The 26,888-nt window shown below is 40.6% G+C and overlaps 1 protein-coding gene across 2 annotated transcripts in view; it reads right to left on the bottom strand.

The window, feature by feature from the left end:
• Positions 1-26,888, bottom strand: part of NSD2 (nuclear receptor binding SET domain protein 2) — a 161,815-nt gene that overhangs the window by 73,673 nt on the left and 61,254 nt on the right. For both annotated transcript variants that reach the window (XM_024199044.2, XM_024199043.2), the window contains exons 4-10: positions 19,598-19,764; positions 18,701-19,192; positions 8,687-8,831; positions 7,575-7,652; positions 5,942-6,060; positions 2,991-3,063; positions 1,830-1,954 (exon numbers count right to left, since the gene is read on the bottom strand). In XM_024199044.2, coding sequence (XP_024054812.1) covers positions 1,830-1,954; positions 2,991-3,063; positions 5,942-6,060; positions 7,575-7,652; positions 8,687-8,831; positions 18,701-19,192; positions 19,598-19,764 — 1,199 coding nt within the window. The remainder of the gene's footprint in view (positions 1-1,829; positions 1,955-2,990; positions 3,064-5,941; positions 6,061-7,574; positions 7,653-8,686; positions 8,832-18,700; positions 19,193-19,597; positions 19,765-26,888) is intronic.

Raw genomic sequence — 26,888 nt, forward strand, 5'->3', positions numbered from 1 at the left:
AAAACTCACTTGGACAAATCCTTAGTTGGTATAAGTTAAAGTCAGTGCTGATTTACACCAGCTAAGGACCCAGCACATGACCAACTATTATGCTGAAGTCTCCATTGTTTGTGCAAAGTTTATTTTAAGATAATGTTAAGTTGTCAATAAATTTCTTTTCAATCTTCCTTAGAAACCATTAATATAATTCACTTCCTTGTTTGCAAACCTGTATTGTGTAAGCACAGCTCTTGCAATAGTGTGTATTACTCTTCCTCCTATCTCATTTGCAATGCATAGCACAGAGTTTGCAGCGGAGATTTCAGAGAGGTTTCAGCTCAGCCCATGCACTTGAACAATTTGGCTCACAATCATTTGTAGGTGGAAAAAGAATTTGACCTTAGATTTTCCTAAGTCCTAAAACAACTGAGCCTTTGAAGAAAGATCTCTTGACAGTGAATTTTTTTAATTTATATTTAGAAATCAGAGAACATGTCTTCCCAGATTACAACATCAAGAGACGTACATTTTAAACCAAATAGATTGACAATTTCCTCCTTACATGGATTTGGTTGACAAGTCAAATCCCACAAACACATACAGCATTAGGTAGAAAGCCTCAACAGTTGCTCCAAAAAAGTAGAAAGCTTAAGCCAAAAGAAGGAAATCAGCTGATTCAGATAAAGATGAGAACTAGTATTACCTAGACTGTCCTTCGTGTGTTTTTGGTTGTCGTTTGGTTTTGTTGTTGGTGGGGTTTGGGGGGGGGGGGGGGGAGAAGAAAAACATTTTTGAAGTCATAGTAACTATACACAGCAGTTAATGTGCTATCATTCCAATCTGTAAAAATTGGCCATTTACGGAAAACAGTCTAGATACTTATATTGCGCTCATGATGGTATCTGAGCAACTTAGGTTTTCAACAAAACAGTGAAATGGGAGAAGTGAAAGGAACTGCAGCTTGAAGTCCTATTGTCTTACAAACAAAACATTAATTCTCTTCTTTGACTAACCTAAAACCTTCATGATTTTTTTTTTTTATAACATCTGACTTTTTAATATGAACTTCTGAGGTTGCCTAGGTCTGTTCCTGCTAAGTGTCTGGAATCCCCTTTTAGAACAGCGTGCATAGGTTGTTCTCATGCTACCATTCTTTGGCTGTTTGTTTTAACAGTACAGATGACCGGTAGAATGGATTCCATTTATTGAATATGAATATACACTGTATGTCAATGGAGGAGAGTTACAATACCAAGTATGCAGACCTAAGACTATGATAAGTAAATATCAAAAAGATACATCCTTCACTGCCTGTTTAAGTATGCTGGAGATTAAGCTACTTGCACCACAGAAATAGTACCCAATTGAACAGATCGAAAAAGATTGAGAGCATAAAAGGCCACTGCTCAGAAAACTGACCAAGACTGGTGTAGACCAAATACAGAGGATCAAGAAACTTGCTTCAATATAAAACCTATGGCAACATGACAGTTTTGTTACACAATGTAATTAACATAGTCGACACTTAAATAAAATCTGTAGAAGAAAATACACAACACACTGGCATTTTACTTTGCTTCTAAGAGAAGGTTACAATTCAAAAATTTTTTTGGTAAATACATTTAAAAAACACAATATCTGAAGTCCCTAAGTGGACGTTTGTTACAATAAATGAATTTGCAATACACACACTAACAGGTTTTACATAGGCCAGAACTGTAGCTCATCTAGAGCAAGATTAGAGAATTTAATCTGTCTTTTTTTTTTTTTGTTCTGTGTTTTTAAAAAAGATTTACACCTGATACTTTTTGTAACTATATGGCTGTGTGTGAACACCACTTTTTTTTTACCTCATTCTCAGTTAAGGAAGCTGAAGGAGATGAACTCTTGCTAAAAGCAAGAGTTGAAGATTCTGCTGCTGAAGCCCGATTTCGCTTCTTCAGTGGTTTACATGCATCAGACAGATTTTTCGTTGCTGTAAAATAATTTTGGTTTACAAAGTGAAGTTTGGAACTTTAAAACGTTATCTCCCTGAAGCCATTTAAAATATTCCCTCAGATAAGGGAAGGAATTGTTTAGGTATGTCTTCTGGGTGCCTATGTAGTACTGAGTAAGCAGTGCACAATCAGTTTTTGAAATAATGATGCGTTTTGTTTTGAAGACTCAAGAGATCTCCAATTAAACAAATATGTACTTAAAATATTGTTAAAAATTTCCCAAATAGTTTGCTAAATATTTTAAAATTACAATACTCTGTAATTTATGACTTTTTTAAAAGAGATGTAACACTAATTTGCTCAAACACTACATTAGAAGGCCTACATGATCTCAGCAAAATCGGATTCACTTTGTTAACAAACATCCCCTTTTAAAAAAGTTATATAAAAGGAACTGGATGCTTACATTAAAAACAGCAACAATACCATGTATATTAGTTTAGATCTCTTTGCAGTGTATTAACACTTTTGAAACTGAATGTAAGAGTTAAATACATGTGTTCTTATAAAAGTTACCTTAAACCTGTGCATGATTAACAAATCTGATCAATGAACCATTTAGCACACAAGATTGTTTTACAACTCCCTCTCAACTCTCCACATTGCCTCCCGTCAAACAATTGTGATAAAGAAGTTCTTGAATCACACATTAATTTAAGTTTGATGGTCACTTTTTACTATATACACTTATTTTATTGGATAAATGTATATTAATCATGCATTTGAACAACAAGGTTTATATTGCTACTGTACAATATCAATGGGCAACAGTTTTAATTTGGTGCCATCAAATGGTGAACTTCAGAACTGCTGCTTTAAATCAGCAATACACCATTTCAATCAAATATAGTACTGCAAAATGCTGGCAGTGCAGAAAAGAGTGCAACCCCTCAAATTGGGTTGAGCATAACTCAATATGGCTTCAGCAAAGTTTAGATGGCTGTCTCAGACAACCTGTTTAGTTTAAATGATTTAACTGAAAAAGTTAATTAAAACTTATTCTGACCACATTACCTGACTGGTTCTTTTGTGAAGAGAAGGTTTCTGTGACCTTTGTTTTTGCTGTTTTGTCATTGCTTGTCTCCCTCTGTCACAAAATAAAAATAAAAAAGAAAAAAGAAAAAAAACTCCTAATTTATGAGTGATTGGATAAAGGTGGCAATTACTTTTGGATTTCTGTTATTAGAAAGAAAATGTCTTTGCAAACATCCTGGTCTATATTGTAATGTAGTTCAGCTATGGTAAGTTTCCATTTTAGGCATGTTTATTTTTTATAAACCACCAACAGCAGAGGCTATAAAACTGTCAAACAAAAACAAAAAAAACCCCAACTTGATATTCAATGTCTAACCTATTCACCTGAAACTGAAATATGAACCCCTGCATGAAAAGGAAAATGCTATATGAAGATAAAGCATTTCAGTCAGCTTTATTATTCTTGTGTCCAAATTGGTCAAGTTAATACCTTTAAATTACTAACATAACTGCAGCAGAAATATATACATTTGAGGATCAACCCTGCACTGAATTTTAAGTCTCAGATACTTGTTTTCAACGTCACTACTTATAGCAGTGTCATTTTTTTGCACTGTTATTGTTAAAGGTTGTGCCAGCATTTCCATTATAAAATACTATTTTCAATGGAATATTATTGATATTGCATAAATTTGCGCCAGACTGAAACTTATCAAATATTTGAGAAATTTGGGAATTTACATTCAGCTGTTTGACTGTGGACATTGCACCTGGTCAAAAATAGGGCACCTCCCTTAATTACTTAAGCAACAGGGATAGCCATGAATATCTTAACTATGAGCTATGGATCCACTGAAGTAGTAAATCATGCAAATACACCTCTACCCCGATAGAACACTATCCTCGGGAGCCAAAAAAATCTTACCGCGTTATAGGTGAAACCGTGTTATATCAAACTTGCTTTGATCTGCCGGAGCGAGCAGCCCCGTTCCTCTCCCCCCCCCCCGCCCCTCCCGAGCGCTGCTTTACCGCGTTATATCCAAATTCATGTTATATCAGGGTAGAGGTGTAGTAGTCAACGTTGCTTAACCCTAAACTGCTGCAGATCTGATCAACAAGACGGACATTATGGAAGGACCCAACTGTCAATATATTTTGATTTTGTAAAGGAGGTTTAAGTATTTATTGATTTTCCTCGGTCAATCCATTGTTGAGCTGGTAAGGTTTTGTAGAATACCTCAAAGCCAGACTACAAAGGAAGAAGTGGCCTGCTGGATCAAAAAACCCCACCATAATGGAAACTAATAGCAGTTTTGCCTATCCCTAAGCCATACTCTTTGCTGAATAAGTAAGTCTGTGTTTATATAAACTTCCTATCACTGAGACAACTAGAAGCTATAGTTCCATCAGGTTCATAAATTTCTTGATGTATTTTAAAAAGATGATTGAGGATCCATGGTCTGATTCACTCTTCACTGAAAGTGTCCTTGCTTTTGTTACATATTTATGGTCCTTTAATGCAGCTCCCATTGTGCCGATGTGATTTCTATATGCACCATAAGTTCAAAGTTACACATTTTTCAGACAGAATCTATGAATATGTATTATTACCTAATCATTTTGTTCTATAGCATTTAAAATTTCATAAAGAATAATTAAGGGCACAGAATAGCAATAGCAACACACTGATCCTTTGCAAGGAGCAAAGTTTCATGATCAATCCCAAAGCTTCTTGCTCCCCAGGACAAAGGATATTAAAAATCTGCCACTGAGTTGAAACTAAAGAATGGGAAGTGCAGCTTCAATGCTCTTCACTACTCCACAGGTGGATGACAGCTAAGTGATCTTTAAATTGTTTATGATGATAAAGTGGACAGCTGGAACTATTCTAGGTTTCTACGAGGAGGAAATGGGTAAAAGGTGATTCATACAAAGTAATAAGAAAGTAACCATTCTGCTATGTCTGAGACCTTCTGGAGCCAAAGGCATAACAAGAGCATGCACGTATGTATTCAAATTACCTAGTAAGCATTGGATCACAATGCTCCTTCCTCCAGGGGATTCACAACACTATTTTACAGTAAGTCTTCATATACTATATTACTATGGCCTGATCTGGAAAACACTTACATACATGCTTATGTTTTCATAAGATTATTCCTTCAGAGTTTGCTGGGTATACCCACATGGAAAAGGTTAAGTACATGCTTAAATGTTTGCAGAGTATGGGCTCACTGTTATAGACAGAATCCCTAGTGATCGAGGCAAGTCCATAAAAGAAGTTATTCACTTTGTGTAGTAAAGATGATTCTTCGACATGTGTCCCCTAATGGGTGCCCCACTGTAGGTGTGTCTGTGTCCCTACAGTGGAGCACCCATTTGGACACTACTCAAAGAAGAAGGAGAATTATCTAATTCTGACAAACAAGCTAGAAACTGAAGAGGAGCCAGTTAAAGGCCTGCTATCTGAACAACAAGTTGTTATATATACTGCAATTTCTAAATTTAACAGATTGGAGTTCAGGACACTGTGCCAGCCTAAAGTGCTTTACAGGTTTAAATCTGATTCTTAAAAGTGTTTATTTGTACTTTATTCATTTTTAAGGACACAATCTTTGATTCAGACAAATGGTGGTAACATTCACATACACATCTCTACATTTTGACACAGAAAAGGGATGAAATTGTAAAGCAAGAAAACCTGTGGGCTTAGCCCTTGCCCATGGGAATTGAATTCTTTTAGTATATTTTTTCAGCTAGGTTCAAGTAACTAGCAAGGACCTCTTTTCAGATGTCTCCGCCTCAACACTAAATTAACAAAATCTTTTTAACGAGTGCATCCAAACAGACATCTTTACAGTTGCTTCATTTGATGCAGTTAAAAACCCAGTAAATATTAAATCCTGAAAATGGAAATGCTGACAAACTTAACTATAGCAGAGTGATTGGTGCTGCTATAATTGACTTAAACAAACCGATGATATAATTACCTTCCGATTATTCTGTTTATCCATCCTGAGTCTTTTCCTAGGTGCTTCCTGAACTTCAAAATCTTCTGAAGGTTCCTTTGTCCTCTTTTTTTGGTTTCTTTTATTTCCATGTAAGTTACCTTGGGGTGGGGGATGGGGGAAACTTACATGAAAAAAAATCTAAAGCTCACTTCGAAATTATCTTAAACTGATCTAAATTATATTTCTTTTAAGTCGTTACTTTTTTTAAACGGTTAAAAATTTTAACAAATTTAATTAACCCCTTGATGCCCAGGGTCCAGTTTCTATTATTGAATGCTAGTTCTAAAACGTATCCAAACTCTTAATTGCTAAATATTCAACTTATTTAGTAAGACAGATCCATCTGCATAAGCACTAGTCTAAAATCTGAATATGCAATTTTCCACATTTGTCCCCTATCAAATAAAATAGAGCTGTTCTATAAAGCTGTAACTGTTATTCTTCATAACAGTGCTTTACCACTGAACAAAAGTTTTGAATGTCTCCCTCATTCTTTTATTAAGTTCTCCCAAGGATATAGATGCAGGTACTGGAGACTGAAGACATCTATTAAGGGGCCTCTGTCAGAGACAGGATATCACCAATCATACGGACCATTGGCCTTTTCTTGCATGGCAATTCCTATCTTTAAACATACAAGTGTATAGAAGGTCTTAAAAACTCCATTATGCTTCTGTTTTGTTCTGTTTAAGATTACTTGAATTATTATATAAAGAATTCACGTACAATAAGTTATTTGCTTAATTTCAGTGTAAAGCTCCAACACAAAAGGTCAGTCCATAGCCACTTACTAGGTTTAATTATCTACCATTTTGAAGTACAGTTGGTATGATAATGGCTTAGAAAGAGGTCTGGTTCATTTATGATGCATGATGAGACCTAGTACACTTACTCTTAACATTGACCCTCCAGTACTTTCCAAGGTCAGAGGCCACATTGCATGTTTAATATGGAGAAATTACAGAGTCCCAGACCATAAATATATTATCTAAAAATCTTTCACAAAAGTTAGCATTTTAAATTTGTTCTACAGCTAGAAGTGTGCTGTTTCAATGGGAACTGATTTCTGATAAACATTTCAAAGAAAGGCAACAACCTTAAAAATAAGAACAGCTGTCAAATTCGTTTTTTTCCAAATTCAACTGATTTAGGACTTTTTTATTATCTTAAATTCAAAGCAGCTCTGAATCTGCAAACTTAAATTAAAATGGCTCCAGGAGAACCTGCTATTTACAAAAAGCCAGCATTAAAAACCAAACCAAAACAAAAAAAACCCAATACGTTTTCTGGTAGGGTCTGGATGGGGAATGATTGAACTGACATGTTTTCATTTATAGAGAACTGAAAACGTACACGAAGATATGTACTAGAAACACCTGGTACAGGTACAATTCCAATTACATTTCTTGCAATATGACACTGAGGAAGTTGAACAAAATTCAGTACTACAATGTTTAGATATTTAATTTGGGATCCATTAAAACTCTAAGTCAAAGACGACAACATCTGAGAAGAAATAAAGAGGTTATGATACGTGGGTGATTACATAAAGGTACACTCCATAGCTACTTATAATGATGAACTAATTGCACATAACACAAATTTCAATTACTTCTGGATCTTGATCTCCTTTTAGGTGAGTCTTGAAACACTTTACGTTTGGCCTCTCCAATATTCTTCAATGATGAACCTTGAGAGATACAGAATGTTGTTGTTTTTTTTTTAAAAAAAAAACCCCGATATCCAAATATTTGACACTTAAAATTCTGTTAAAAACTTCGCCAATTTTCCACAAAATGTTATTTCACACACAGAAAGATTACAAAACTGACTGCCATTTTTATACATTTTTTTTGTTTCAAATCTGACAATCTTTCAAACACTCCCTCTCATTCTTGTCACTGCCCAAAGCAGCACCTGGTAGCTTCAAATACTTCCACAGCAGGCCTTCCTATAGTGCTATAAAACACTATGTAAACCAGACATTTATAACTGGACTGAGAAGGGTCAAGCAAATGCCACACACCCTCCATTCTTCCTTCTTAAGGAAGCTACGCCAAAGAACAACTCAAATTATCATATCAAAATTCTAAATAAACTGTTGTTTATCAAGACCATGAATCTTAGCCAACAGCAAAAAAGTTATCTTGCAATTTCTTATGCGGTCCTAAAAGCTTTGCAGTACACCACAATAAAATGCCAAAAATGGAACAAAGATTTAGAATAAAGTTTGGAATACTTGTTTCCTGAGCTGATGAATGTTATGAGGTAACACCTTTTTTAAAATGTGTGTGTGTGTATATAAAGAAAGGACAGTACTGGTTATATTTTATAAACCACTTCTTAAACTATTCTTAAGAACTAACCCATAAGTTTACATTAATAAAAATGACTGATTTTCCCATTCCCACCACCCACATTTAGTGGGCAGTGAAGATAATGGCAGCTGCTTATGGGCAGAAGAAGAAGGAGAAACCACCAATCTCTAAACAGTAGAACGTTTACATATAACAACTTTGTAGAACAATGAGTAAGGAATGTAGACTTCGTGGATTGCTTTTATTGTAACCATTGGCATTCTTTTCCTATTGGCACAAACACCAAGAATTAAAACCAGAAAACAATGATAGCTGTTTTCCCTACAGGTCTCAAATATGTGCTTAGTTTAACATCACTATGTATATCAAATTTAGTTAGAGTACACTAGCACAGTTTTACGTTTACCAGAGTCTTCTTCAGATTTGGGAGAGGTCACTATGGCAAACTTTGTGTTATAGCGAGCTTTCTGTTTTTCACTAAGCATGTTCCACTGCGATTCAAGCAGTTCTTCAATCTCCTCACGTGAAGCATCTGGATGTTCAGCAACCACCTGTTTATGCAAAAATGGGGCATACATTAAAGAGATAAACATTAAAAGAGTGCTGTACATACCTGTATTATTCTAATACAGTGGTTTAATACATACAACCCCTCTTAAAATTTCTACTATATTCATAAAGAACTACTACAGTACAGACTGGAAGATTCCCTGCATATCCCATTTATCCCTAAAAATAAGGTTTTAGCAACACAGATTTCAGCAGCAAGAATTATTTATTGTACTTTATAATCCAAAATAACTTGGACACCTTTTAACATTCAGAATACTGAGAACGAATGAACCATATCATTGAAAAAAAATCCTTGTAATTTCATAGTTAGCAAAATTTAAATAAATACCACAATAAAAAATTAGGTGAATATTAGTGGAAAAAAACAAGTGATGGCCTTCATAGTTTCCACTGAAGTAATGAGAAGTATTCAGAAGTAGTTTGGCAGATATAATACTTATTATATGTGCTGGCAATAATTTAGTTAACATTTTCCCAGACCACTTTACATATTTTAGAATATATTCTATATTTTCTTTTATACTTTGTTTAATCTAATCAAGTATGAAGAAGCCCAAGTGTGGTACGTATCTTTAGGATACAAAAACATTTGAGTTTTAAGCATACTGGCCCTGATTTGGTTGTATACTCTTGGAAAGTAAGGTAGCATAGAGAAGTCTGTTTAACAAAAACGGAAAAGCAGATACTAAATTTAAAAGCTTAAAAATATTAAATGGGATACTAAAGTGAAATCAAGTATGTGGTTTAAAATCACGCAAGTCTTCTGGTCTACAGATCTGGAGAATTGACTCATAACCACATTCAGAAGATCTGGACTTGGAGTACCATGCATCCTCCCAAATCCCAGCTATCACTAGTCTGAGGAGGCACCCCTCAAAAACCACCACACAATAGGAGAAACCCAAAGGCTAGGCCCCTAAAACCACATTCTCAATCAGTAAAATCATTAAATGGAGAGGGAAACAACAACCCGAATCTTCTGCTGATGAATACAAGATCAGTCACCAATAAAACCAGCACCATTCATTATCTTACTTTCAATAAAGCACCCAGCCTTGCTTACATCACTAAGATTTGGTTCAATGTCACTTCTAACCCTATCCTAATACACCCAATCCCATAGCATATACCAGTGTTTCTCAACCAGGGGTTTGCGGCCCCAAAGGGGCCATGAGCTGGTTTCAGGGCCTTGTGGTTGAAACCTAGAGCCCCGAGCCCCAGTGCGCTCGCGGGGCTGAAAGTTCCAAGCCCCGGCGCCACCCATGGGGCTAAAGCTCTGAGTCCCCCAACGTGTAGGGCTAAAGCTGGGAACCCCGAAAGGCAGAAGCTCCTGCGCCCCTAACCCTGCAGGGCTAGCGCCCCAAGCCCTCCTCCCTGCTCAGTGGAGGAAGTCCAGAGCCCTGAGCACCCCACCCCACCCTGTGGCTGAAGTTGTGAGCCCCAAATCCCCCGCTCTGGCAGCTGAAGCCCAGGCCACCTGCCCCCCACTGGGCCCTGGAATTTTTATAGCATGTGCAATAAAAAAAGGTTGAGAACCCCTGCTCTATACATCGCAGGACAAAGAGAGAGACCTGAGGGGGAGGGGAGGAAGAGTAGCAGTCCTGTTCCCCAACCATCTCAGTTGCAGAAGACATCCCTCTCAAGACAAAAATATTCATCCCACCCAAGACAAAAATATTTGAGTGCATCTACATGATCTATGAGGAGAAGGACAAGACACACTTAGGACTCTTAGTGGTATACAGAGGTCCATATAGAAACCTTCTCAATTTCCTGGAAGAACTCGGAATGACTGCCCAATAGTACTGGAATCTCCCTAATTCCTTGTCCTGTTGCTTTCTATATATGGAGACTGAAGTAAGTTATACAATAGTACTTGATCTAATGGCCTACATGAAAACCATGGGATCGTCCTGGAAGTTTCTGCACCTACACATGCAACTGGACATACATTTAAACCAATCTTCAGCCCAGGAGTAGATATGAGAGACGTTGCCAACATATCACTTTCCTGGTCTCACCACCATCTCATCTAGGCAAAATCAGAGCCTTCCTTCCTACTCATTAGCACAGTGAACAACCCAAGCTTGTCCTCTCCCAGAGACTCTCCAGGTTTTCAACTTAACCTAAGAGAACAAGCCACACAAATACAAGGCCAAAGCGACAATGAGTTAACTCAGCAGTCCAATCACATGATGTCCATTACTACTGATACCAGCCCACACCCCCTGAGATAATTATGGTTCACAAGAGTGCTAGTGGTGCAAATCACATTCTGAATCCATTTGCCAGCAGCACAAATCTCTCCTACGGGAATGCACCACTGCAATAAAGGATACAAAACAAGTATCCTATTCCTCCACAATCGACCCAGCAGAGTCATATCCAGCAGAGCTATTCCGTGCTGTGAACCAGCTCTCATCAACCCAAACTGCATAGCCCAGACACCAGACCCAAGTATGGGCTGCTGTTGAGAGCTGTCAGCATACTTCATTATGAGATCAACTGAACATGTATGGTGACAATCAGTAACAAGAATTCCACCCAAGATCCAAGTATTATCCACCAAATCACCCTTACTGAGTTTGGCCTCACCACACATACCAAAACTCAAGCAGCCCAGGAAAGTTTTAGAGTTTGTGAATCAGATCCATGCCCCTCCCTTCTAGTAAAAACCAGCATAGAATAACTATGCCCACTACCAACTGAAATAGTCAATGCCTCCCCTTCAGAGACGCCCACCTATCAAACTCCTTGAAAAACACAATAAGCGGCCCAATATTCAAGCAGCCATCACTTGACCTTGCAGTTTACTCCAACTACCGTCCAATCCCTGGGCACAATAACTGAGGGCCAATTTCACAAAGCAGAAAATAATTATGAGCTAATTCAGCTGGGAAGAAGAATTTAATAAAAAAACTTGAGTGATAATTGGGAATCATGTAAGAACACCTTACTCGTTGCACAAAAAGCCACAATCCCATTAGGCTGTGCTGGTTAAAAAAAAAAAATGAACCTGATTTAGAGCGGAAGCAAAGGCAGCTATAAAAAATAATATACAAGACATGGAAGAAAGGGGAAGCTGATAGTAATCAATATAATTCTGAAGTTAGGAATTGCAGAAAACTGACAAGGAAGCAAAGGGATACAAGGAGAAATTAATGGCTAGCAAAGTTTAAGGACAAGGAGTTTTTTTAAATATTAGGAACAAAAAGAATGGCATTGATCCATTACTAGATGGAAATGGTAGAATTATCAATAGTAATGCAAAAAAGACAAAATATTTCTGGTTTGTATTTGGGGAAAAACATAATATAGCCTCAACATATGGTGATGAAAACACACTTTTGATTCCACTGTTACCTCTGGAACATGTTAAACAGAAACTACTAAAGTTGGACATTTTTAATCACCTGGTCCAGATAACTTGCATTCAAGGGTTTTAAAAGAGCTGGCTGAGTAGCTCGCTGGATCATTAACGTTGGTTTTCAGTAAGTCTTGGAGCACTGGGGAAGATCCAGAAGACCAGAAGAAAGCTAATGTTGTGTCAATTTTTCAAAAGGGTTAATGGGATGACCTGGATAATTATGGGCCTGACATTAATGCTGGACAAGATTGATGCTGGAATGGCTGATACAGGACTCTATTAATAAAATAATTAAAGGAGGGTAATGGAGATAATCAGCATAGGTTTATGGATAATAGATCCTGTCAAATTAACTTGATTTTTTAAAATAAAGTTATAGGTTTGGTTGATAAGATAATCGTGTTCTGTAAGTCATCTGACTTGGTACCACACATTTTGATTAAAAAACTAGAACGATATAAAATTAACATGGCACACAAATGAATTATAAATTTGCTAACTGATAGATCTCAAAATATAATTGTAAACGGGAAATCATCATCAAGTGCATGCATGTCCAGTGGGGTCCCGAAGGGACTGGTTTTAGCCATATGCTTTTTCACATTTTGATCGCTGACATGAAAGAAACTGATAAAAAGTTTGCAGATAAAAATTTAGGGAAGTGGTAAATAATGAAGAGGACAGGTCACTGATACAAAGCAATCTGGATTGCTTGATAAACTAGACACAAGCAAACAAAATCTGTTTTAATACAGTTAAATGGAAACGTATACATCTAGGAACAAAGAATGTAGACCATATTTATAGAATGGGGGACTATCGTGGGAAGCAGTGACTCAGATTTGGGGGTGGTGCTGTAGTCAGCTGAACATGAGCTTCCAATGTGATGCTGTGCCCAGAAGAGCTACTGTGAGCCTGGGATACATAATCAGGGAAAACTTCAGTAGGAGTAGAGAAGTTATTTCACCTCTGTATTTGGTACTTGCAGCGATGTCCTGGCACCTGTCTTGCCCTCATCCACGAGAGCCGAGAATTCTGGCTTAGAGTCTGGTGGGACAAGGTCCAAAAAAATTGAACATTCCGCCCCATGATTTAAAGTTATATTGGCATCGCCTACTGGTTCAATCTGAAGCTGGAGCCCTCCAGTGAAGTATATCTTCTTCCTGAAGAGGTCCAGCTTCTTCGCGTCCTTAGCTCGAGGGGTAGGTCCTTGCCTCTCCCTCTCATTGACAGCCGCAACCACCGAGTATGGCGGGGGGTGGGTGAACAAATAGTCGTAGCCCTTGGAGGGCATGAAGTACTTTCTCTCGACTCCTTTAGCTGTGAGAGCCAAAGAGGCTGGTATTTGCTAGAGAGTTTGTGTGTTCTCCTGAATGGTTTTAATCAGGGGAAAGGCCACCCTGGTGGTCCTGCCGGGGATAAAATGTCCACCATTGGGTCTGACACCTCGGTGTCCTCTTCCATCTGTATGCCGAGGTTCTGAGTGACCCTCCTCAGGAGTTCAAGGTGGGCTCTGCTGTCAGAAGGGGGGGGGGGCTCCGAGAATGCCACCGCCTCATCTGGAGACGATGATGATGAGGAACCCCGAACTAGGGAGGACCCCTCCTGCCCATCCAGTTCCTCAAAATGCTTCGGCTCCACCCCCAAATCGGAGTCTGCATCTGTGCTGGCCACGGTACTGGTCGTTGCGCTGGACGCAGTGCCTTCCACAGCACTGATCGTAGCCGCGGTGCCAGACGGGGTGCCTAGTGCGGTGCCAGCTCTGTTGTCGGTGCCAGGCATGGTACCGATTGTGGTGCTAGCGGCAGTAGCAGTGGACGACACTCGAGAGAGATCCCTGGCACTGGACGCAGTCCTTCTCTCAGAAGCAACCAAAAAGGAGCATGCCAAGGCGAACCCCTGGGACTGGTGGTAAGCCCACAGGGTCCAGAAGGGCCACTGAGTCTGCATCTGAGCTGGTACTTCCATTGTGGTGGCCATGGTACCAGGGGGAAGGTTTGAGTCATCCCCGCAATCTGGGAGTGCCAGCGGCTATGGTGCTGGCTTCCATGGAGCACATATCAGTCCGTGTCCGATTCAGACTCCAAGGAGTCTGCGCACAGATACCATAACGGCGTTGTGCCCGTTGATGCCAGGGCAATGGAGATCATTGCCGACTCACAGCCGCCTTGCCCCTGGACTGCACAGGTAGCCTCTGTGTTGTCTGGGGCCTTGGGGCCGGTGCAGTGCCTCTATGATCGGCAGAGTGAGGACCTGTTGGAGTTATCAGGTCGAAGGCCACCTCGTAAGTCTCAGGTGTGGAAGGGAGTTCAAAATCCTCCACCTGGGTCTCCTTCGGTGGCACCAAATTTAATGATCCCACCCATGGGCCTGGAGTCAACGGTGATGGCTGTTGAGCAGGAGGGGAGGTGTGGTCTTGCACCGGTCGCCCTCCCTTGGGTGGCTCCTGTTCCCTTGCACGGGAGGGGGAGTACCCCCTGTCCATCTTCCTGTGCTTCTTCCTTGGGACGGGAAACTGTGATTGGTGCCGTGATTGTTACCGTGCCGTGGAGCTCCAGCTCAGTGCTGAAGAATGCCGGTGCCAAGAGTCTCTGACCCCAGAGTCTTTCCACAGCACCTCCTGGATCGAAGCTGGCGATCCAGGAGGCTGGATGGAACTCATGGAAGGCGAGTCTTCCGTCTTCAGTTTAGAGGAAGACTTAATGCCATGCTTATGTGAATTCTTCCTTACCTCTTGACTAGGCCCTGGCATGGGGTCCATAATGGTGGTATCACTGGAGCTGGACTCTATCTTCATAGCCAGATACACTCTCCTGGCTATCTCAGGCCGATGTATGGGCGGGGTTTCCTGGCCTGGGTCTGACTGAGGTCTCATGGTGACTTTCATGAAGTGCTTCTTGAGGTGGAGAGCCTGGCCTTCTTGGGATGACTTGGAAAGGACTGGCAGACTCTGCACCAGGATGAAATATGGGCTTCTCCCAAGCAGTAGAACCAGCACTGATGTTCGTCGCTGATCAAGAAGGAACACTGGCAGAAGGTGCAGATGTCAGAAGGTGCAGATTTTAAACCCTGGGATCTTTGGCATAGTCCAGTACCCATGCATGGTATGGGGTGGAAGGTTTAAAAGTAAACAGATTCCCCCTAAAAGTCCCAAATCAACTCTAAATAACTACTAAAATGAGTAAAAACTATGTAAAAACAGCTAAATATTACAAAAAAACCAACTATACATATAGGTCCCTACCAAATTCATGGTCCATTTTGTCAATTGTATGGTCGTAGGATTTAAAAAATAGTCAATTTCATGGTTTCATATGTTTAAATCTGAAATTTCAGTGTTGTAACTGTCGGGGTTCTGACCCAAAAGGGAGTTGTGGGGTTGGTCGCAAAGATGTTGTAGGGGGCGGCCATGGGATTGCTACCCTTATTTCTGTGCTGCCTTTGAAGCTGGGCTCTGAGGGCAGTACAGCCACAGCACTTCCTGCAGCCAGGGAAGGTACCTGGAGGTGGGCCTGATCTCCCCCTGAGAGCGGCCATGCAGGGGAAGGGGAAGTCCCATTCCTCTCCAGCCCTATTGGGACTAGTACTTGGCCCCCAGTGCAAGGTAGGAACCCCCAGATGGATGCCCCAGCCCTGTCCCTCCTCTTCCCCTACAAGTTAGATTTCACAGGGGAGATCTGATTTCACAGTCTGTGATGCATTTTTCATGGCTATGAAGTTGGTAGGGCCCTATATATACACACTATACTCTTTTAAGGGTGCATCATACACAGGAGGATACTAATAGTGCTGCCCCAGACCATGTGATGGTGAGAAGGAACTGGATATGTGGTCGGTACACCCTGCCCTTTATCACCTCAGACGAAACCAAGAGGCAAAACAAGGGCGCATGCGTGGACTAACAGACACTACTTCTTTCAAATTCTCCAGCTCCGGACACATGGTGTGCATACATAAACCCTCAGTGGAATACAGTTGGGACCATCACTCCAAGAAGAACTGCTTTATTTGAAAGGGGGCTTTTGTTTTTAATAGGTTTCTGACTGAAAGAGCATTCAAAGAGTAGTAATCCAGATGCTCCTAACTAACTGAAGACTTCACCCCATTATTAAAAGCTTTCAAAACCCGATTGGCTTTCTGTAAATGTAGAAATGGTTGTAATATTGGAGTATAATGGATTCCAAAACCATTTGGTTGCTAAGATATCCTAGGCAGACTTCGTAGCAACATCTAGAAAATTAAGGTTGCTCAACAATTTCCTTTATAAATCAGTTTTGAGTTACTTATAACTTTGCTGAACTTTAACCGTCTGGTCAAATTTTCTCATGCTCATTCAGGATGATTTTTTAGGTATCAGCAAACTAAGTTGTTTCCAAAAGAGAGGGTCAGGGAAAAATAAGTAATTTTCCCAATGTTAATTTTTCCCTACTGTTTCCTTGGAGAGCTCTAGTGCCTTCATGTTTTGGAACTGGAACTTGAAATCTGACCTGGGGAATAATTCTGAAGTCAGAAAAGTGCTTTTGTTATCCTGGTGAAAAATTTAACCAGATTTGTTCAAGTTATAAACCTCAAGGGGATGATAAAAAAAAAAAAAATCATAATTTACATATACTAAGTAGAACTTTTGCTTGCTGCTAAAATCTCTGAAGATTTCAGCTGTACTGAGCATGCTGCCATCTCCTCAGAGCTTCCTATACACCCACTGCCATGGCATTCCCTAAACTGCTCTACATGGTACACAAACAAAGCAGCAGCTGCTAAATATCTTTTGGTATATGGGAAGGTGGGCTCTGCTGGGAATCAGAAGATCATCAGCTGTAGTCTCAGCTCTTCCACCAACTTGCTATTAATTTAATTCACCTTACAGCCTATATTATTGGGCAAGCCCGCACACCCTAACATTAAGAAGAAGGAAAGTAACATGTCTCCCTGCCATTTTACAGAGATTGCACAAGGGGATTTCTAGCACAGCTGGAAATAGAAATCAGCAGTCTAATATGGCAGACCCAAGTCTCACCCCCTTAGCCTTTCAGAATGAATGTGCCAAATCTATGTACTTGACTAGGCTGTCTGTAAGCACTAGAGCATTCTCCTCTCCAGAGTCAGAAATTCAGATTCCCAGCATTCTTTGGCTGCCCAGCAAATAATTGATTAAGCCATTAGGAAATGTGTGTGTCATGTTCCCCTGTAGTGGCTAGACCACATAGAGAACAACCACCTACTACTGTCAGCAGTTACTCCTTCAGCTTAAATGGTAGAGATCTATAAAGGTCCTGGATTCAAGCCTTGGTGAGGACCCATACTGCAGATGGTCAATATGGTTCCACAAAGTGGAATTTGTGTTTCCATTTTTTTTAAAAGCTTAGGAAATTACATTTAAAAAAACTGTCAAAAAATGTTACGATAATATAATAAAAACTTTATTACATTAGAGAATATATTATTTGTCCTGGGGGGAGGGATAGCTCAGTGGTTTGAGCATTGGCCTGCTAAACCCAAAGTTGTGAGTTCAATCCTTGAGGGGGCCATTTAGGGCACTGGGGTAAAAATCTGTCTGGGGATTGGTCCTGCTTTGAGCAGGGGGTTGGACTAGATGACCTCCTGAGGTCCCTTCCAACCCTGATATTCTATGATTCTATGACACCTGCCTCATTCAATACACAGAACAGAATGAGGAAGAGGGTTGCAGGAAGAGACATAATGTTCATGTGTTTAAGGCAATAGCCTAGGACCCAAGTAGCTAGGTTCATTTCTGGCTCCATCAGACTTCCTATGGGATGCTGGGCAAGACTATCATTTAAACACAAGATCATCTTATTCCAGAAGGGCATAAGGAGGGCCTTTGTCCACATCCCATTAGACTATACACTTTTGACAATTGTTGAGAGCTTTATTTACTTATTTATTTTTGGAAAGGTTGCCATTTCCCTTCCCTCCTAGGTAGCTAAGCAGAACATTTGGGGAATTGGAAGACAAGGGAACAAGTAGTGTTGAATAAATCCACTTACTTATGGGGAAATGGGTGGGTTAAGGATAAACAGAAAGCCAGAAAGGTACTTGGGAACATAAGTTTATGCATTAAAAATAAATGTAGAGGAACTAACAACGACTAGATAAAAGATCACTAGGGGATAAATATTTAGACATAAATTAACAAAAAATGGTACTAAGATAATGGCACTAACAAAACCTACTGCCACAATCACTTTATTTTATGTTCTATTCTGTCCTTATCCTCATCGCCACTTTTTGTCTATGTCTTTAGACTATAAGCTCTTTGAGGCAGGGATTAGCTTCTAAAACATCTGTAGAATCCCTCGTAGGTTTTGGCTGCCATTGTAAAAAAAAAATATAACTTACTTTTCAGATGTTCTGTCAGCTAAGAGAAAGAAGATATTTCTATACATGTGAAAAACAGAACACGAATAGAACAACACTTACACTTATCTGCGCAAAAAAAAAAAAAAAAAAAAAACTAACCTCATCTCTGTGCTTCTGACAAAAGACCAAAAACTGAGACACTGCATCTCCCTTTCTGCTTCGTGGAGTGGATGCTGCAGCTTTCTTTCTACTGATGGGAGAGCCTATCCCTCTTTTAGCTTCTCCTTGTTCAAATGCCTTTTGGGGGGTAGTATTCTTAGTCCCTGACTGACCACTTTCTTGTGTGTCATTAGTCGCAAGCAATTTTGATGTCCTCCTCCTTCTCTTGCTAGGAATGCCAGACTCCTTCATCAATTTCAGACTTTGAGTGGTTTCTTCGTTCGAGTAAGATGACTCATCTATTTCCTCTAATGGTTCCACAGCAATACCAGCCTCCTTTGCCACTCGAGGATTAAGATGAGGTCTGTCCCTAATGTAGATAAAGGTGAACTTGGCTTTCCGTTCTTCCACTGTCATGCCTAGTGCTTCAGTGGCTTGCTTAATGCCCATCTCCCACTGAGGCCGTAGTTTCCCAGAAACAGGCTTTAACATCTGCAAGAAAAATATAAGCCAGTTTGAGTTGTTTACCTTTTATTACAAAACACCAGTAATAATTAAAAACAATTAGAAGAAGATTATAATATTGCAAATATTCCAGTGGCATCTGTTATGAATGGTCCTGATATAAAGGAAGATCTACTAAATAAATCTTTCTGTGCGTGAATCAGTGACATTTGCCAATTTGCAAAAAGTAATGAGCATTCACTGAGCCATCATTTATTCTGTGTTTTTAAATGTGAAATGCAAAATTAGAAGATGCTATAAAACAAGCAGTCATGAAAGCTTTCTAGATTGTTTCTCTCCAATGGTTAGGTATCAGATGACATTTCTATAACAATGTAAAAAGCCTGCAAAAAAGTGTGTGGTGTGGGGGGGGGAGGTGTTGTAGTCTCTTACCTTTATTTTCTCAGCTTTAATGAGGGCTTGTTTTGCACTTTCCTGGCATAATTGTTCAAATTGTTCTTCTCCTTTGAATGACACAAGGCTCTTCTCAAATATCCAAGCTCGTTCTGGGGCATCGCCAAAAAACTGTACATGATACTGACGAAAACTCTTTTTTTGTCCTGAAAATTTAACAGTAAGTTTATACAAGTTACTGGGTTGGTTTTAGCATTTTATAATACTTTCACACTTTGAAATCCTTCAGTAAATTGCAGTATGCAGAGCAATGACAAATACAGTTTGTCCAGTTTTCATTCTAAAATCTGATTAATAGATTGACATTTCTCAGTAAACTAATCTATGAAGCTTCATGTAAAAGGAATGACTCCAATTGCAATGTTAATCCAAAGAGAACCCACAGATGCAGGCAGAACAGCAATATGATCATTGTGCTGTCCGTTTATTTTGGAAAGAGGAATGTTGGTCTTATGCTTAAGACACCGAAATGGAACTCAAAAGATCAAGATTCTATTCCCAGCTCTCCTAAAGACTCCTTGTGTAACCTTGGACAAATCAGCTGGTCTCTGTATCCCAGTTTCTCATCTACAAGAATGCTGGGAGGTTAAATTAATGTTTCTGAGGCACTCAAACACAGAGGAGACTTAGAACAGAGAGCTGACCTATCTACACACATTAAGGGTAAATTGGTCACATGGTAACTGAATGAATAGCACTTGGTGATCTCTTCAAAACCAGAGGTATGACACGCATACTTGGGTGCCAGATAAGTGAGTTAAAAATCAGTTTCTTCTGTTATAAACCAGGTGTTAACTTTAAGATTAATTTAGAGGATCTAAACAGAGGCTGGAAAGGCTCTCTCTTTTGCCTTCCACAATAAAATGTTTTGTTTAAAAATAAATAAAGTAGTATAAATTTAACTAGAAAAAAAAAAGCTGGGTTATTGGATTGGATAGAAAGTTTCTCCCTTCACCCAGATGCCACACAAATATTTTGTTCAACTGAAGTTAAGTTTGCAGGCTTTGGGAAGAAGACAGGTAAACAATGATTCAGATACATTCCAAGACCAACTTGGGGATGAATTTTGGGTGAAGTTTCAGTATTGCTTTATCTCTATGGACTGTTGTGTAAAGAGAATCAAACAAATTGCTATAGTTCGCTCGCTCTTCTGTCCAACAGGATGGCTACTAGGAGACTGCCTTCAGAGTAAGATGATGAAGCGTTCTGAAAGATCTTCAAAGAGAGGCTCCAGGAGCCTCAGGAGAACTATACTGAGATCCCAGACAGAAGTAGCTTCTCTAACTGATGGGTAAGTATGGAAGAGCCCTTTCAGAAACTTGGACACCACTGGAAATGATTGGAAAAGACTGCACTATGCGATGGCAAACAGAGTATTACAAGATAGATCTTAATCAAACTAAATGAAAAGCCAGCTCTTTAAATGCAATAAGTAGTTGAGGATCTTCAGTACAGATGCCTACACTGGGGCCAGCCCCTGCTGGGCTGTCCATATTGAGAATCAATCCTATTTTGGCAGCAAAGACGAAGTGCATGCATCCGACGAAGTGGTTATTCACCCACGAAAGCTCATGCTCCAATACGTGTTAGTCTATAAGGTGCCACAGGACTCTTTGCTGCTTTTACAGATCCAGACGAACACGGCTACCCGTCTGATACTTGAATCCTATTTTGATAAGTAAGTCTTTCTGGTTGATTACTTCCTGCTCTGTATCAGGATTTCCTGGATTGATAGGGCACAGTCTCTGTCCCTGGTACTTAACCAGCCAACACCTGTGCTGTGATTTGAGGTCTGGCTGGTGTATCTGGCAGCAGTGTTGTGAAATCAGATGTGGGGAGTCTGGGAGCTATATGGACCGTTAGATGGACACATACCAGATCCATCTACCAAAACTGCCATGGCCAGTAAGGAGTCATGAGGCTGATCTGTCTCACTTAATCTAGAATATCATACTGAGAAGCAAAGGAATCAGTGGAAAGGCATAAGGAGGCCTTGGGACCATTGAGAAAGAAGGAGTCCAGTAACAAATCCAGGCTCATGCTCCCTCTGGAACAAGAGTTCTGACATTTGGTATTGTTGTTGGTGACATACATGTCTACCCTGGAAGTTTTCCACTGAAGGAATATTTGTTCCAATGATGGACATCTGTGGTGACCACTCCTGATTGGTAACTGGCTGCCTGCTTACAAAGTCTTCCAAGTTGCTGCTATCTTGTGAGAGGTGAAGAGCCATAAGGGTTATCCCATTTCAGTGGCAGCATGACCAGAGCTCAATATCTTCCAGACCAAAAGAATGAAGAAAAGCATGCAGCTCCTTATTTATATAGTGCATTGTGGACATATTAGACACCAGTATCTCCACTGTGGAGTTCGGGAGAACAGGTAGTATGGCTATGCAAGCTAGCCTGATGGCCTTGAGCTTCAGGGCCTTTAAAGAAAGCTTCATGTCCTCTGTGGGCCAGGTCCTTTGCATTCATAAGTAGTCCAAGTGGGCTCCCCAACTTGTCCCTGACATAGCCGTGATTAGCCACTATAAGGAAGGGAACCAACACTGGCACTCCTCCATGTATGTTCTTGGGTTCCTGCTACTACCTCAGTTCTGTGATGATGGGAAGAGGGAACCATGACTTTTTTTGCTCATATACAGTGTTTCAGAGTGCGGACGTGATATGAGCCAGAGTCACAGGATGAAGCCTGGCAAGTGGCATACACACTGACATATGGCCCAAACAGCCCCAGATGCATCTGCACCATCATACTTGGGTTTATCTATCCCAATTAATAGAGATTGCATTAACAAGAACCTGTCTTGGGAAGCTATGCTCTCACTGATGTGCAGTTGAAGACTCCTATGAACTATCATTTGTGACGAATAGGGGTAAGATTTTGTCATGGTTATTTTTAGTACAAGTCATGGACATGGGCAATAAACAAAAATTCATGGATGCCTGCAGGAGCGGGTGAGATGAGAGCTCAAGCCCCGCTGCAAGGGAAGGGGGAGGCTCCAGGGTCCCCATCACTAAAGGGCTCTGAGAGCCCGCCAGCTGACAGCTCCAGCCCAGTCACCCCAGGGCTGAAGCGGAAAATGTCATGGAGGTCTCAAAGTCACGGAATCTGTGACTTCTGTGACAATCTTATCCTTAGTGATAAGCTAAGAGATGATTTTTGTAGTTCAGCAGAAGATCTAGCTGTTAAAGGAAAAGGGCATATTTCAAGCTTGCCATTGTCTCCTGTTGAGATACACCTTTGATCAGCCAATTGTCCAGGCAGGGGTAGATATGAATGCTCTTCTTCACAGATAGGCTGCTACTATCCACGGGCACTTTGTGAAAACTCTCAGTGCCATGGAGACTACTGGTAATGATTAATGTGAATTCACCACTGTGAATCTTAGTAACTTCCTGTGGACCAGGTGGATGGCTGTGTGGAAGTACACATCCTGCAAGCCGAAAGCCATGAACCAGTCTTGAATCTGAAGAGATCCTGAATCTGAGGTAGCATATGTATTGTTCAGCCTTCTCAGATCTAGAATAGGATAAAGACCCCTTTTCTTCTTCAGGATAAGAAAATACCATGAGAAGCAGCCGCTTCCTTTCTACTCTGTAAGTATCTCTTCTATGGCTCCTAGATAAAGGAGGTGCCACTTCTGTTTGTAACAGGCTCTCATGAGAAGAGTTACTGAAAAATGATGGGAGCGGAAAGGGTAAGGAGTAGAAACTGACATGGTAGCCTTGGTCAATGACGTCTACTACCCATTTGTTGGCTGTGATGGTCACCCAGGTCCTGTGGAAAGGGGCAAGGTGGTTCATGAAGGTGGAAACACGCTCTGGATTGGCACATGTGACTCCTGATGCTCCTCTCAAATCACATGGAGTATTTGGACCTTTTCTTTTGTGGGTAGTCTGGCTGTCAACCATGGGAGTACCACAGTGTCCTCTGTTCTTTGGCTGAAGAGCTCCATACCATCAAAGGGCCGATCCTCTACTGTGGCTTCTACCTTGCATGGTATGCCAGAAGCCACGAGCCCCGGCTCATTTTGACAGCCATGGCCATCAATCTTGTAGCTGTGCCAAATGTGTCCATAATTGTCTGCAAAGATGTTCTAGCAACAATCTGGACCTCTCTGATAACTTTCCTTTCCTGCAGAAGTTTTGACAGGGAGTGGATGACCCTCTCCCAGATGAGAAAGGATTATTTTGCAAACATATCCTGATAGTTCACAGCCTGGAGCTGCATATGGCAAGGAATGTGCTTTGCATCCAAATCAGAACAGCTTCTTAAGATCATTGTCCTTACCTATGCCGTTGGTGGACTTGGAATTTCCCTGCAGTGACAACACAGCCAGCAACCCTCAATTTGGATAGGTGCATAAGTTCTCAAAGTCCTTTGGAGGCACCAGGTATCTCTTCTCCACTCATTTGGAAGTGGGAGGAAGAATGGCAGGGGGTTGCCACAGTCCTTTACCCAGCTCAAAGAACACATTGCTGATAAAAAAGGAGATCCTGGTCAGAGCTGTAGAGCTTGAGACATCAAAAAACAACGAGACTTCTATATGATTGTTGCTTCAACATCTATGATATTCTCAGTGTGGGACAGGAGGTCCTGGAATGCTTTAAAGTTGTCAGTTGCTGGCATGAAGACTAGTGCCAATGCCTCGTCTCATGATGAGGATGACTCCTTGGGTAGAGATAGAAGTTGCCATTGTCCTTCCATTTGCCTCATGTTTGCAGAAGCTATTGTCTGGCTCCAGTGTTGGTGGTATAGCCAATGATGCCACTAGGGAATGGTACTGCCTCATCTTTCTGGGTGCCTGTGAACAGGATCTTGCTCCTAGACACTTGCAACAAAAGTAGGGCCAATATAACCAATATAGGAATACTGGCCTGGTTGAGGCTGGCTGGCCCAATGCCATTCATGGGTGGATGTCTCAGTTAGGGCAGCCTTCTGTGCTCCCTAGTGACTCTCTTCAAAGGTGGGAGAGGGAGCTCTACTAGAAATTGGAGAAAAGGAGTGGCTCAACAAGAGGAATAGATCTCTTCTTCAAACAGCTGTCTCATATGGTGATATATTTCCAGTGCCAATCATCACTTCAGTGCAAAAGATGTCTCCACAGGGGACACTGAGTTCTCCAGGAAGTAACACAGCCCTCTGCAGGGCACAGTCATGGGGAATCAAGGTCAGTACCTATTCTTGTACCCCACATGCTCCTCCAGTTATTGTGGAGGACATAGGAAGAGTTTTGTTTGTCTGGAGCTATGTTGAGGCTCCATCTGGCTCTGTCTCACCAAGTCACCTTTTCATGAGGCACTAGTGTGACTTTATTGCCATATCTGGCTTTGTCACTGTACTCTTAGCTTTTTCACTGACTGAACCTGGAGTGTGGTGCCTGCTTGAGGGAGTGCTGGATGATGCTGTTTTTTTCAGCCTCACTTTGATTGCTAACAGGTGTACCATGAACATCTCCTGGATTTGCAGATCCTCATGGACAAGGACTTGTCCACAGACCACATATCTGGCATGTGGCTCTCTCCCAGGTAGAAGAGATATCAGCTATGTTCATCCTTCAAGGAATCAGTCCTTTGCAAAAAGGAAGGGTTTGAACTCTTAGGACTTAGAATCCACCACAAAGTGTGGTAGTTGGCGCAAAGCACCTGGCTCTGCTATAAGAATGTATACAGAGGGGACTGACTTGTCCAATTGGAGGAAAAAGCAAATGGAAATGTGAAGGTAAAGTTCTTCCGCAGTAGATAAAATCAAGTTCAAGTCTCTAAAAAGAGTAGCAGGTCAGGCACTCATTGTGTTCTTCCTCACTGCCGGGGTGGTAAGAAGGAAGTTTGTGATCACTCTGCTTTTTATGCTCTTACCCAGAAGCATGAGGTAGCACAGGACATATGCACCCCGACAGAAACTGCTATTCAAAAGATTTTGATCTCAGGTGTATGCACACCTACAGTGGAATCTGAGATTCATGCTGAAAACATACGCAAAGAATTTTCCTTCTTTACTGGCAAGACATCTTAGTTCTCAGTTTAAATTTGAAATCTCTTTGTGCAAGAAAAAGGGCTATTCCCCCCTCCCTCCAATAATGTAAAATATAGGCCTCCAGCAGCCATTTGACATCACAGATAGGATTGGAAGGGACCTCGAAGGGTCATCTAGTCCAGTCCCCTGCACTCATGGCAGGACTAAGTATTATCTAGCCCATCCCTGACAGGTGTTTGTCTAACCTGCTCTTAAAAACCTCCAGTGATGGAAATTCCACAACCTCCCTAAGCAATTTATTCCAGCGCTTATCTACCCTGACAGGAAGTTTTTCCTAATGTCCAGCCTAAACCGCCCTTGCTGCAATTTAAGCCCACTGCTTCTTATCCTATCCTCAAAGGTTAACGAGAACAATTTTTCACCCTCCTCCTTGTAACAACCTTTTATGTACTTGAAAACGTATGTCTCCTCTCAGTCTTCTTCTCCAGACTAAACAAACCCAATTTTTTCAATCTTCCCTCAGCGGTCATCCTATATAATCTTGCGAAAACTTATGACCTATAGAAATGTTTCTACTGAGACTTGAATACTTTTCAAATATATTGTAATCAACTAAAAATTGGTCCTGGACACCAGATCTCAGCCTGGGAAGCATAGTAAACTAGGTTCTCGCTCCTCCATTCCATAACTTGCTGAACAGTAGCAAAATTTAGAATTTTTTCAAACTCTGTTGAACCCTACAGTTTTTGTGACATTCTGAAACTTGTTGTCCAATTCATTTTGAATTCCATAGAATTTTTTTTTTAAACTTCAACCCATTTTGAGATTGATAAAACTGTCTGGATTTTAGAGAGGAGCCCAAACTGGTCACTCCATAATGAAAAATGTAAGGAAAGAGACAAACCAGCCACTCTATCCTCCTAGCAAGCAGACAGGATTTCCTTTATTGCTTCACTGGGAAAAGGAAGATTGTTTGATAAGAAAAGCTACAAGGCAAGGCCTTAGCTATGTTCCTGCCTTGATTAAGAGCAGCAACACATGTAATTATACTGACACTAAAGAATTTATCCTGTTCACTGTTGATGTAACATAGGGAGTTGTAACTTCTCTTTGATTTAACTGAAAACAGAAACATTAAAATATTGAAAACAAGTTTCAAACTTTAAGGAGCTATACTGTGAATTTTCTCTCCTACTTCAGTCTTTTGTTTCTATTAATTCATTGTTATCAAAGGTTTTACCTTCATATTCCCTAACCTATTTTTCCAATTTCCATTTAAATTAAGCTT

Source organism: Terrapene carolina, unplaced genomic scaffold (assembly GCF_002925995.2).
Source record: "Terrapene carolina triunguis isolate 2854851 unplaced genomic scaffold, T_m_triunguis-2.0 Scaffold66, whole genome shotgun sequence".
In the NCBI taxonomy this organism is placed as follows: Eukaryota; Metazoa; Chordata; order Testudines; family Emydidae; genus Terrapene; species Terrapene triunguis.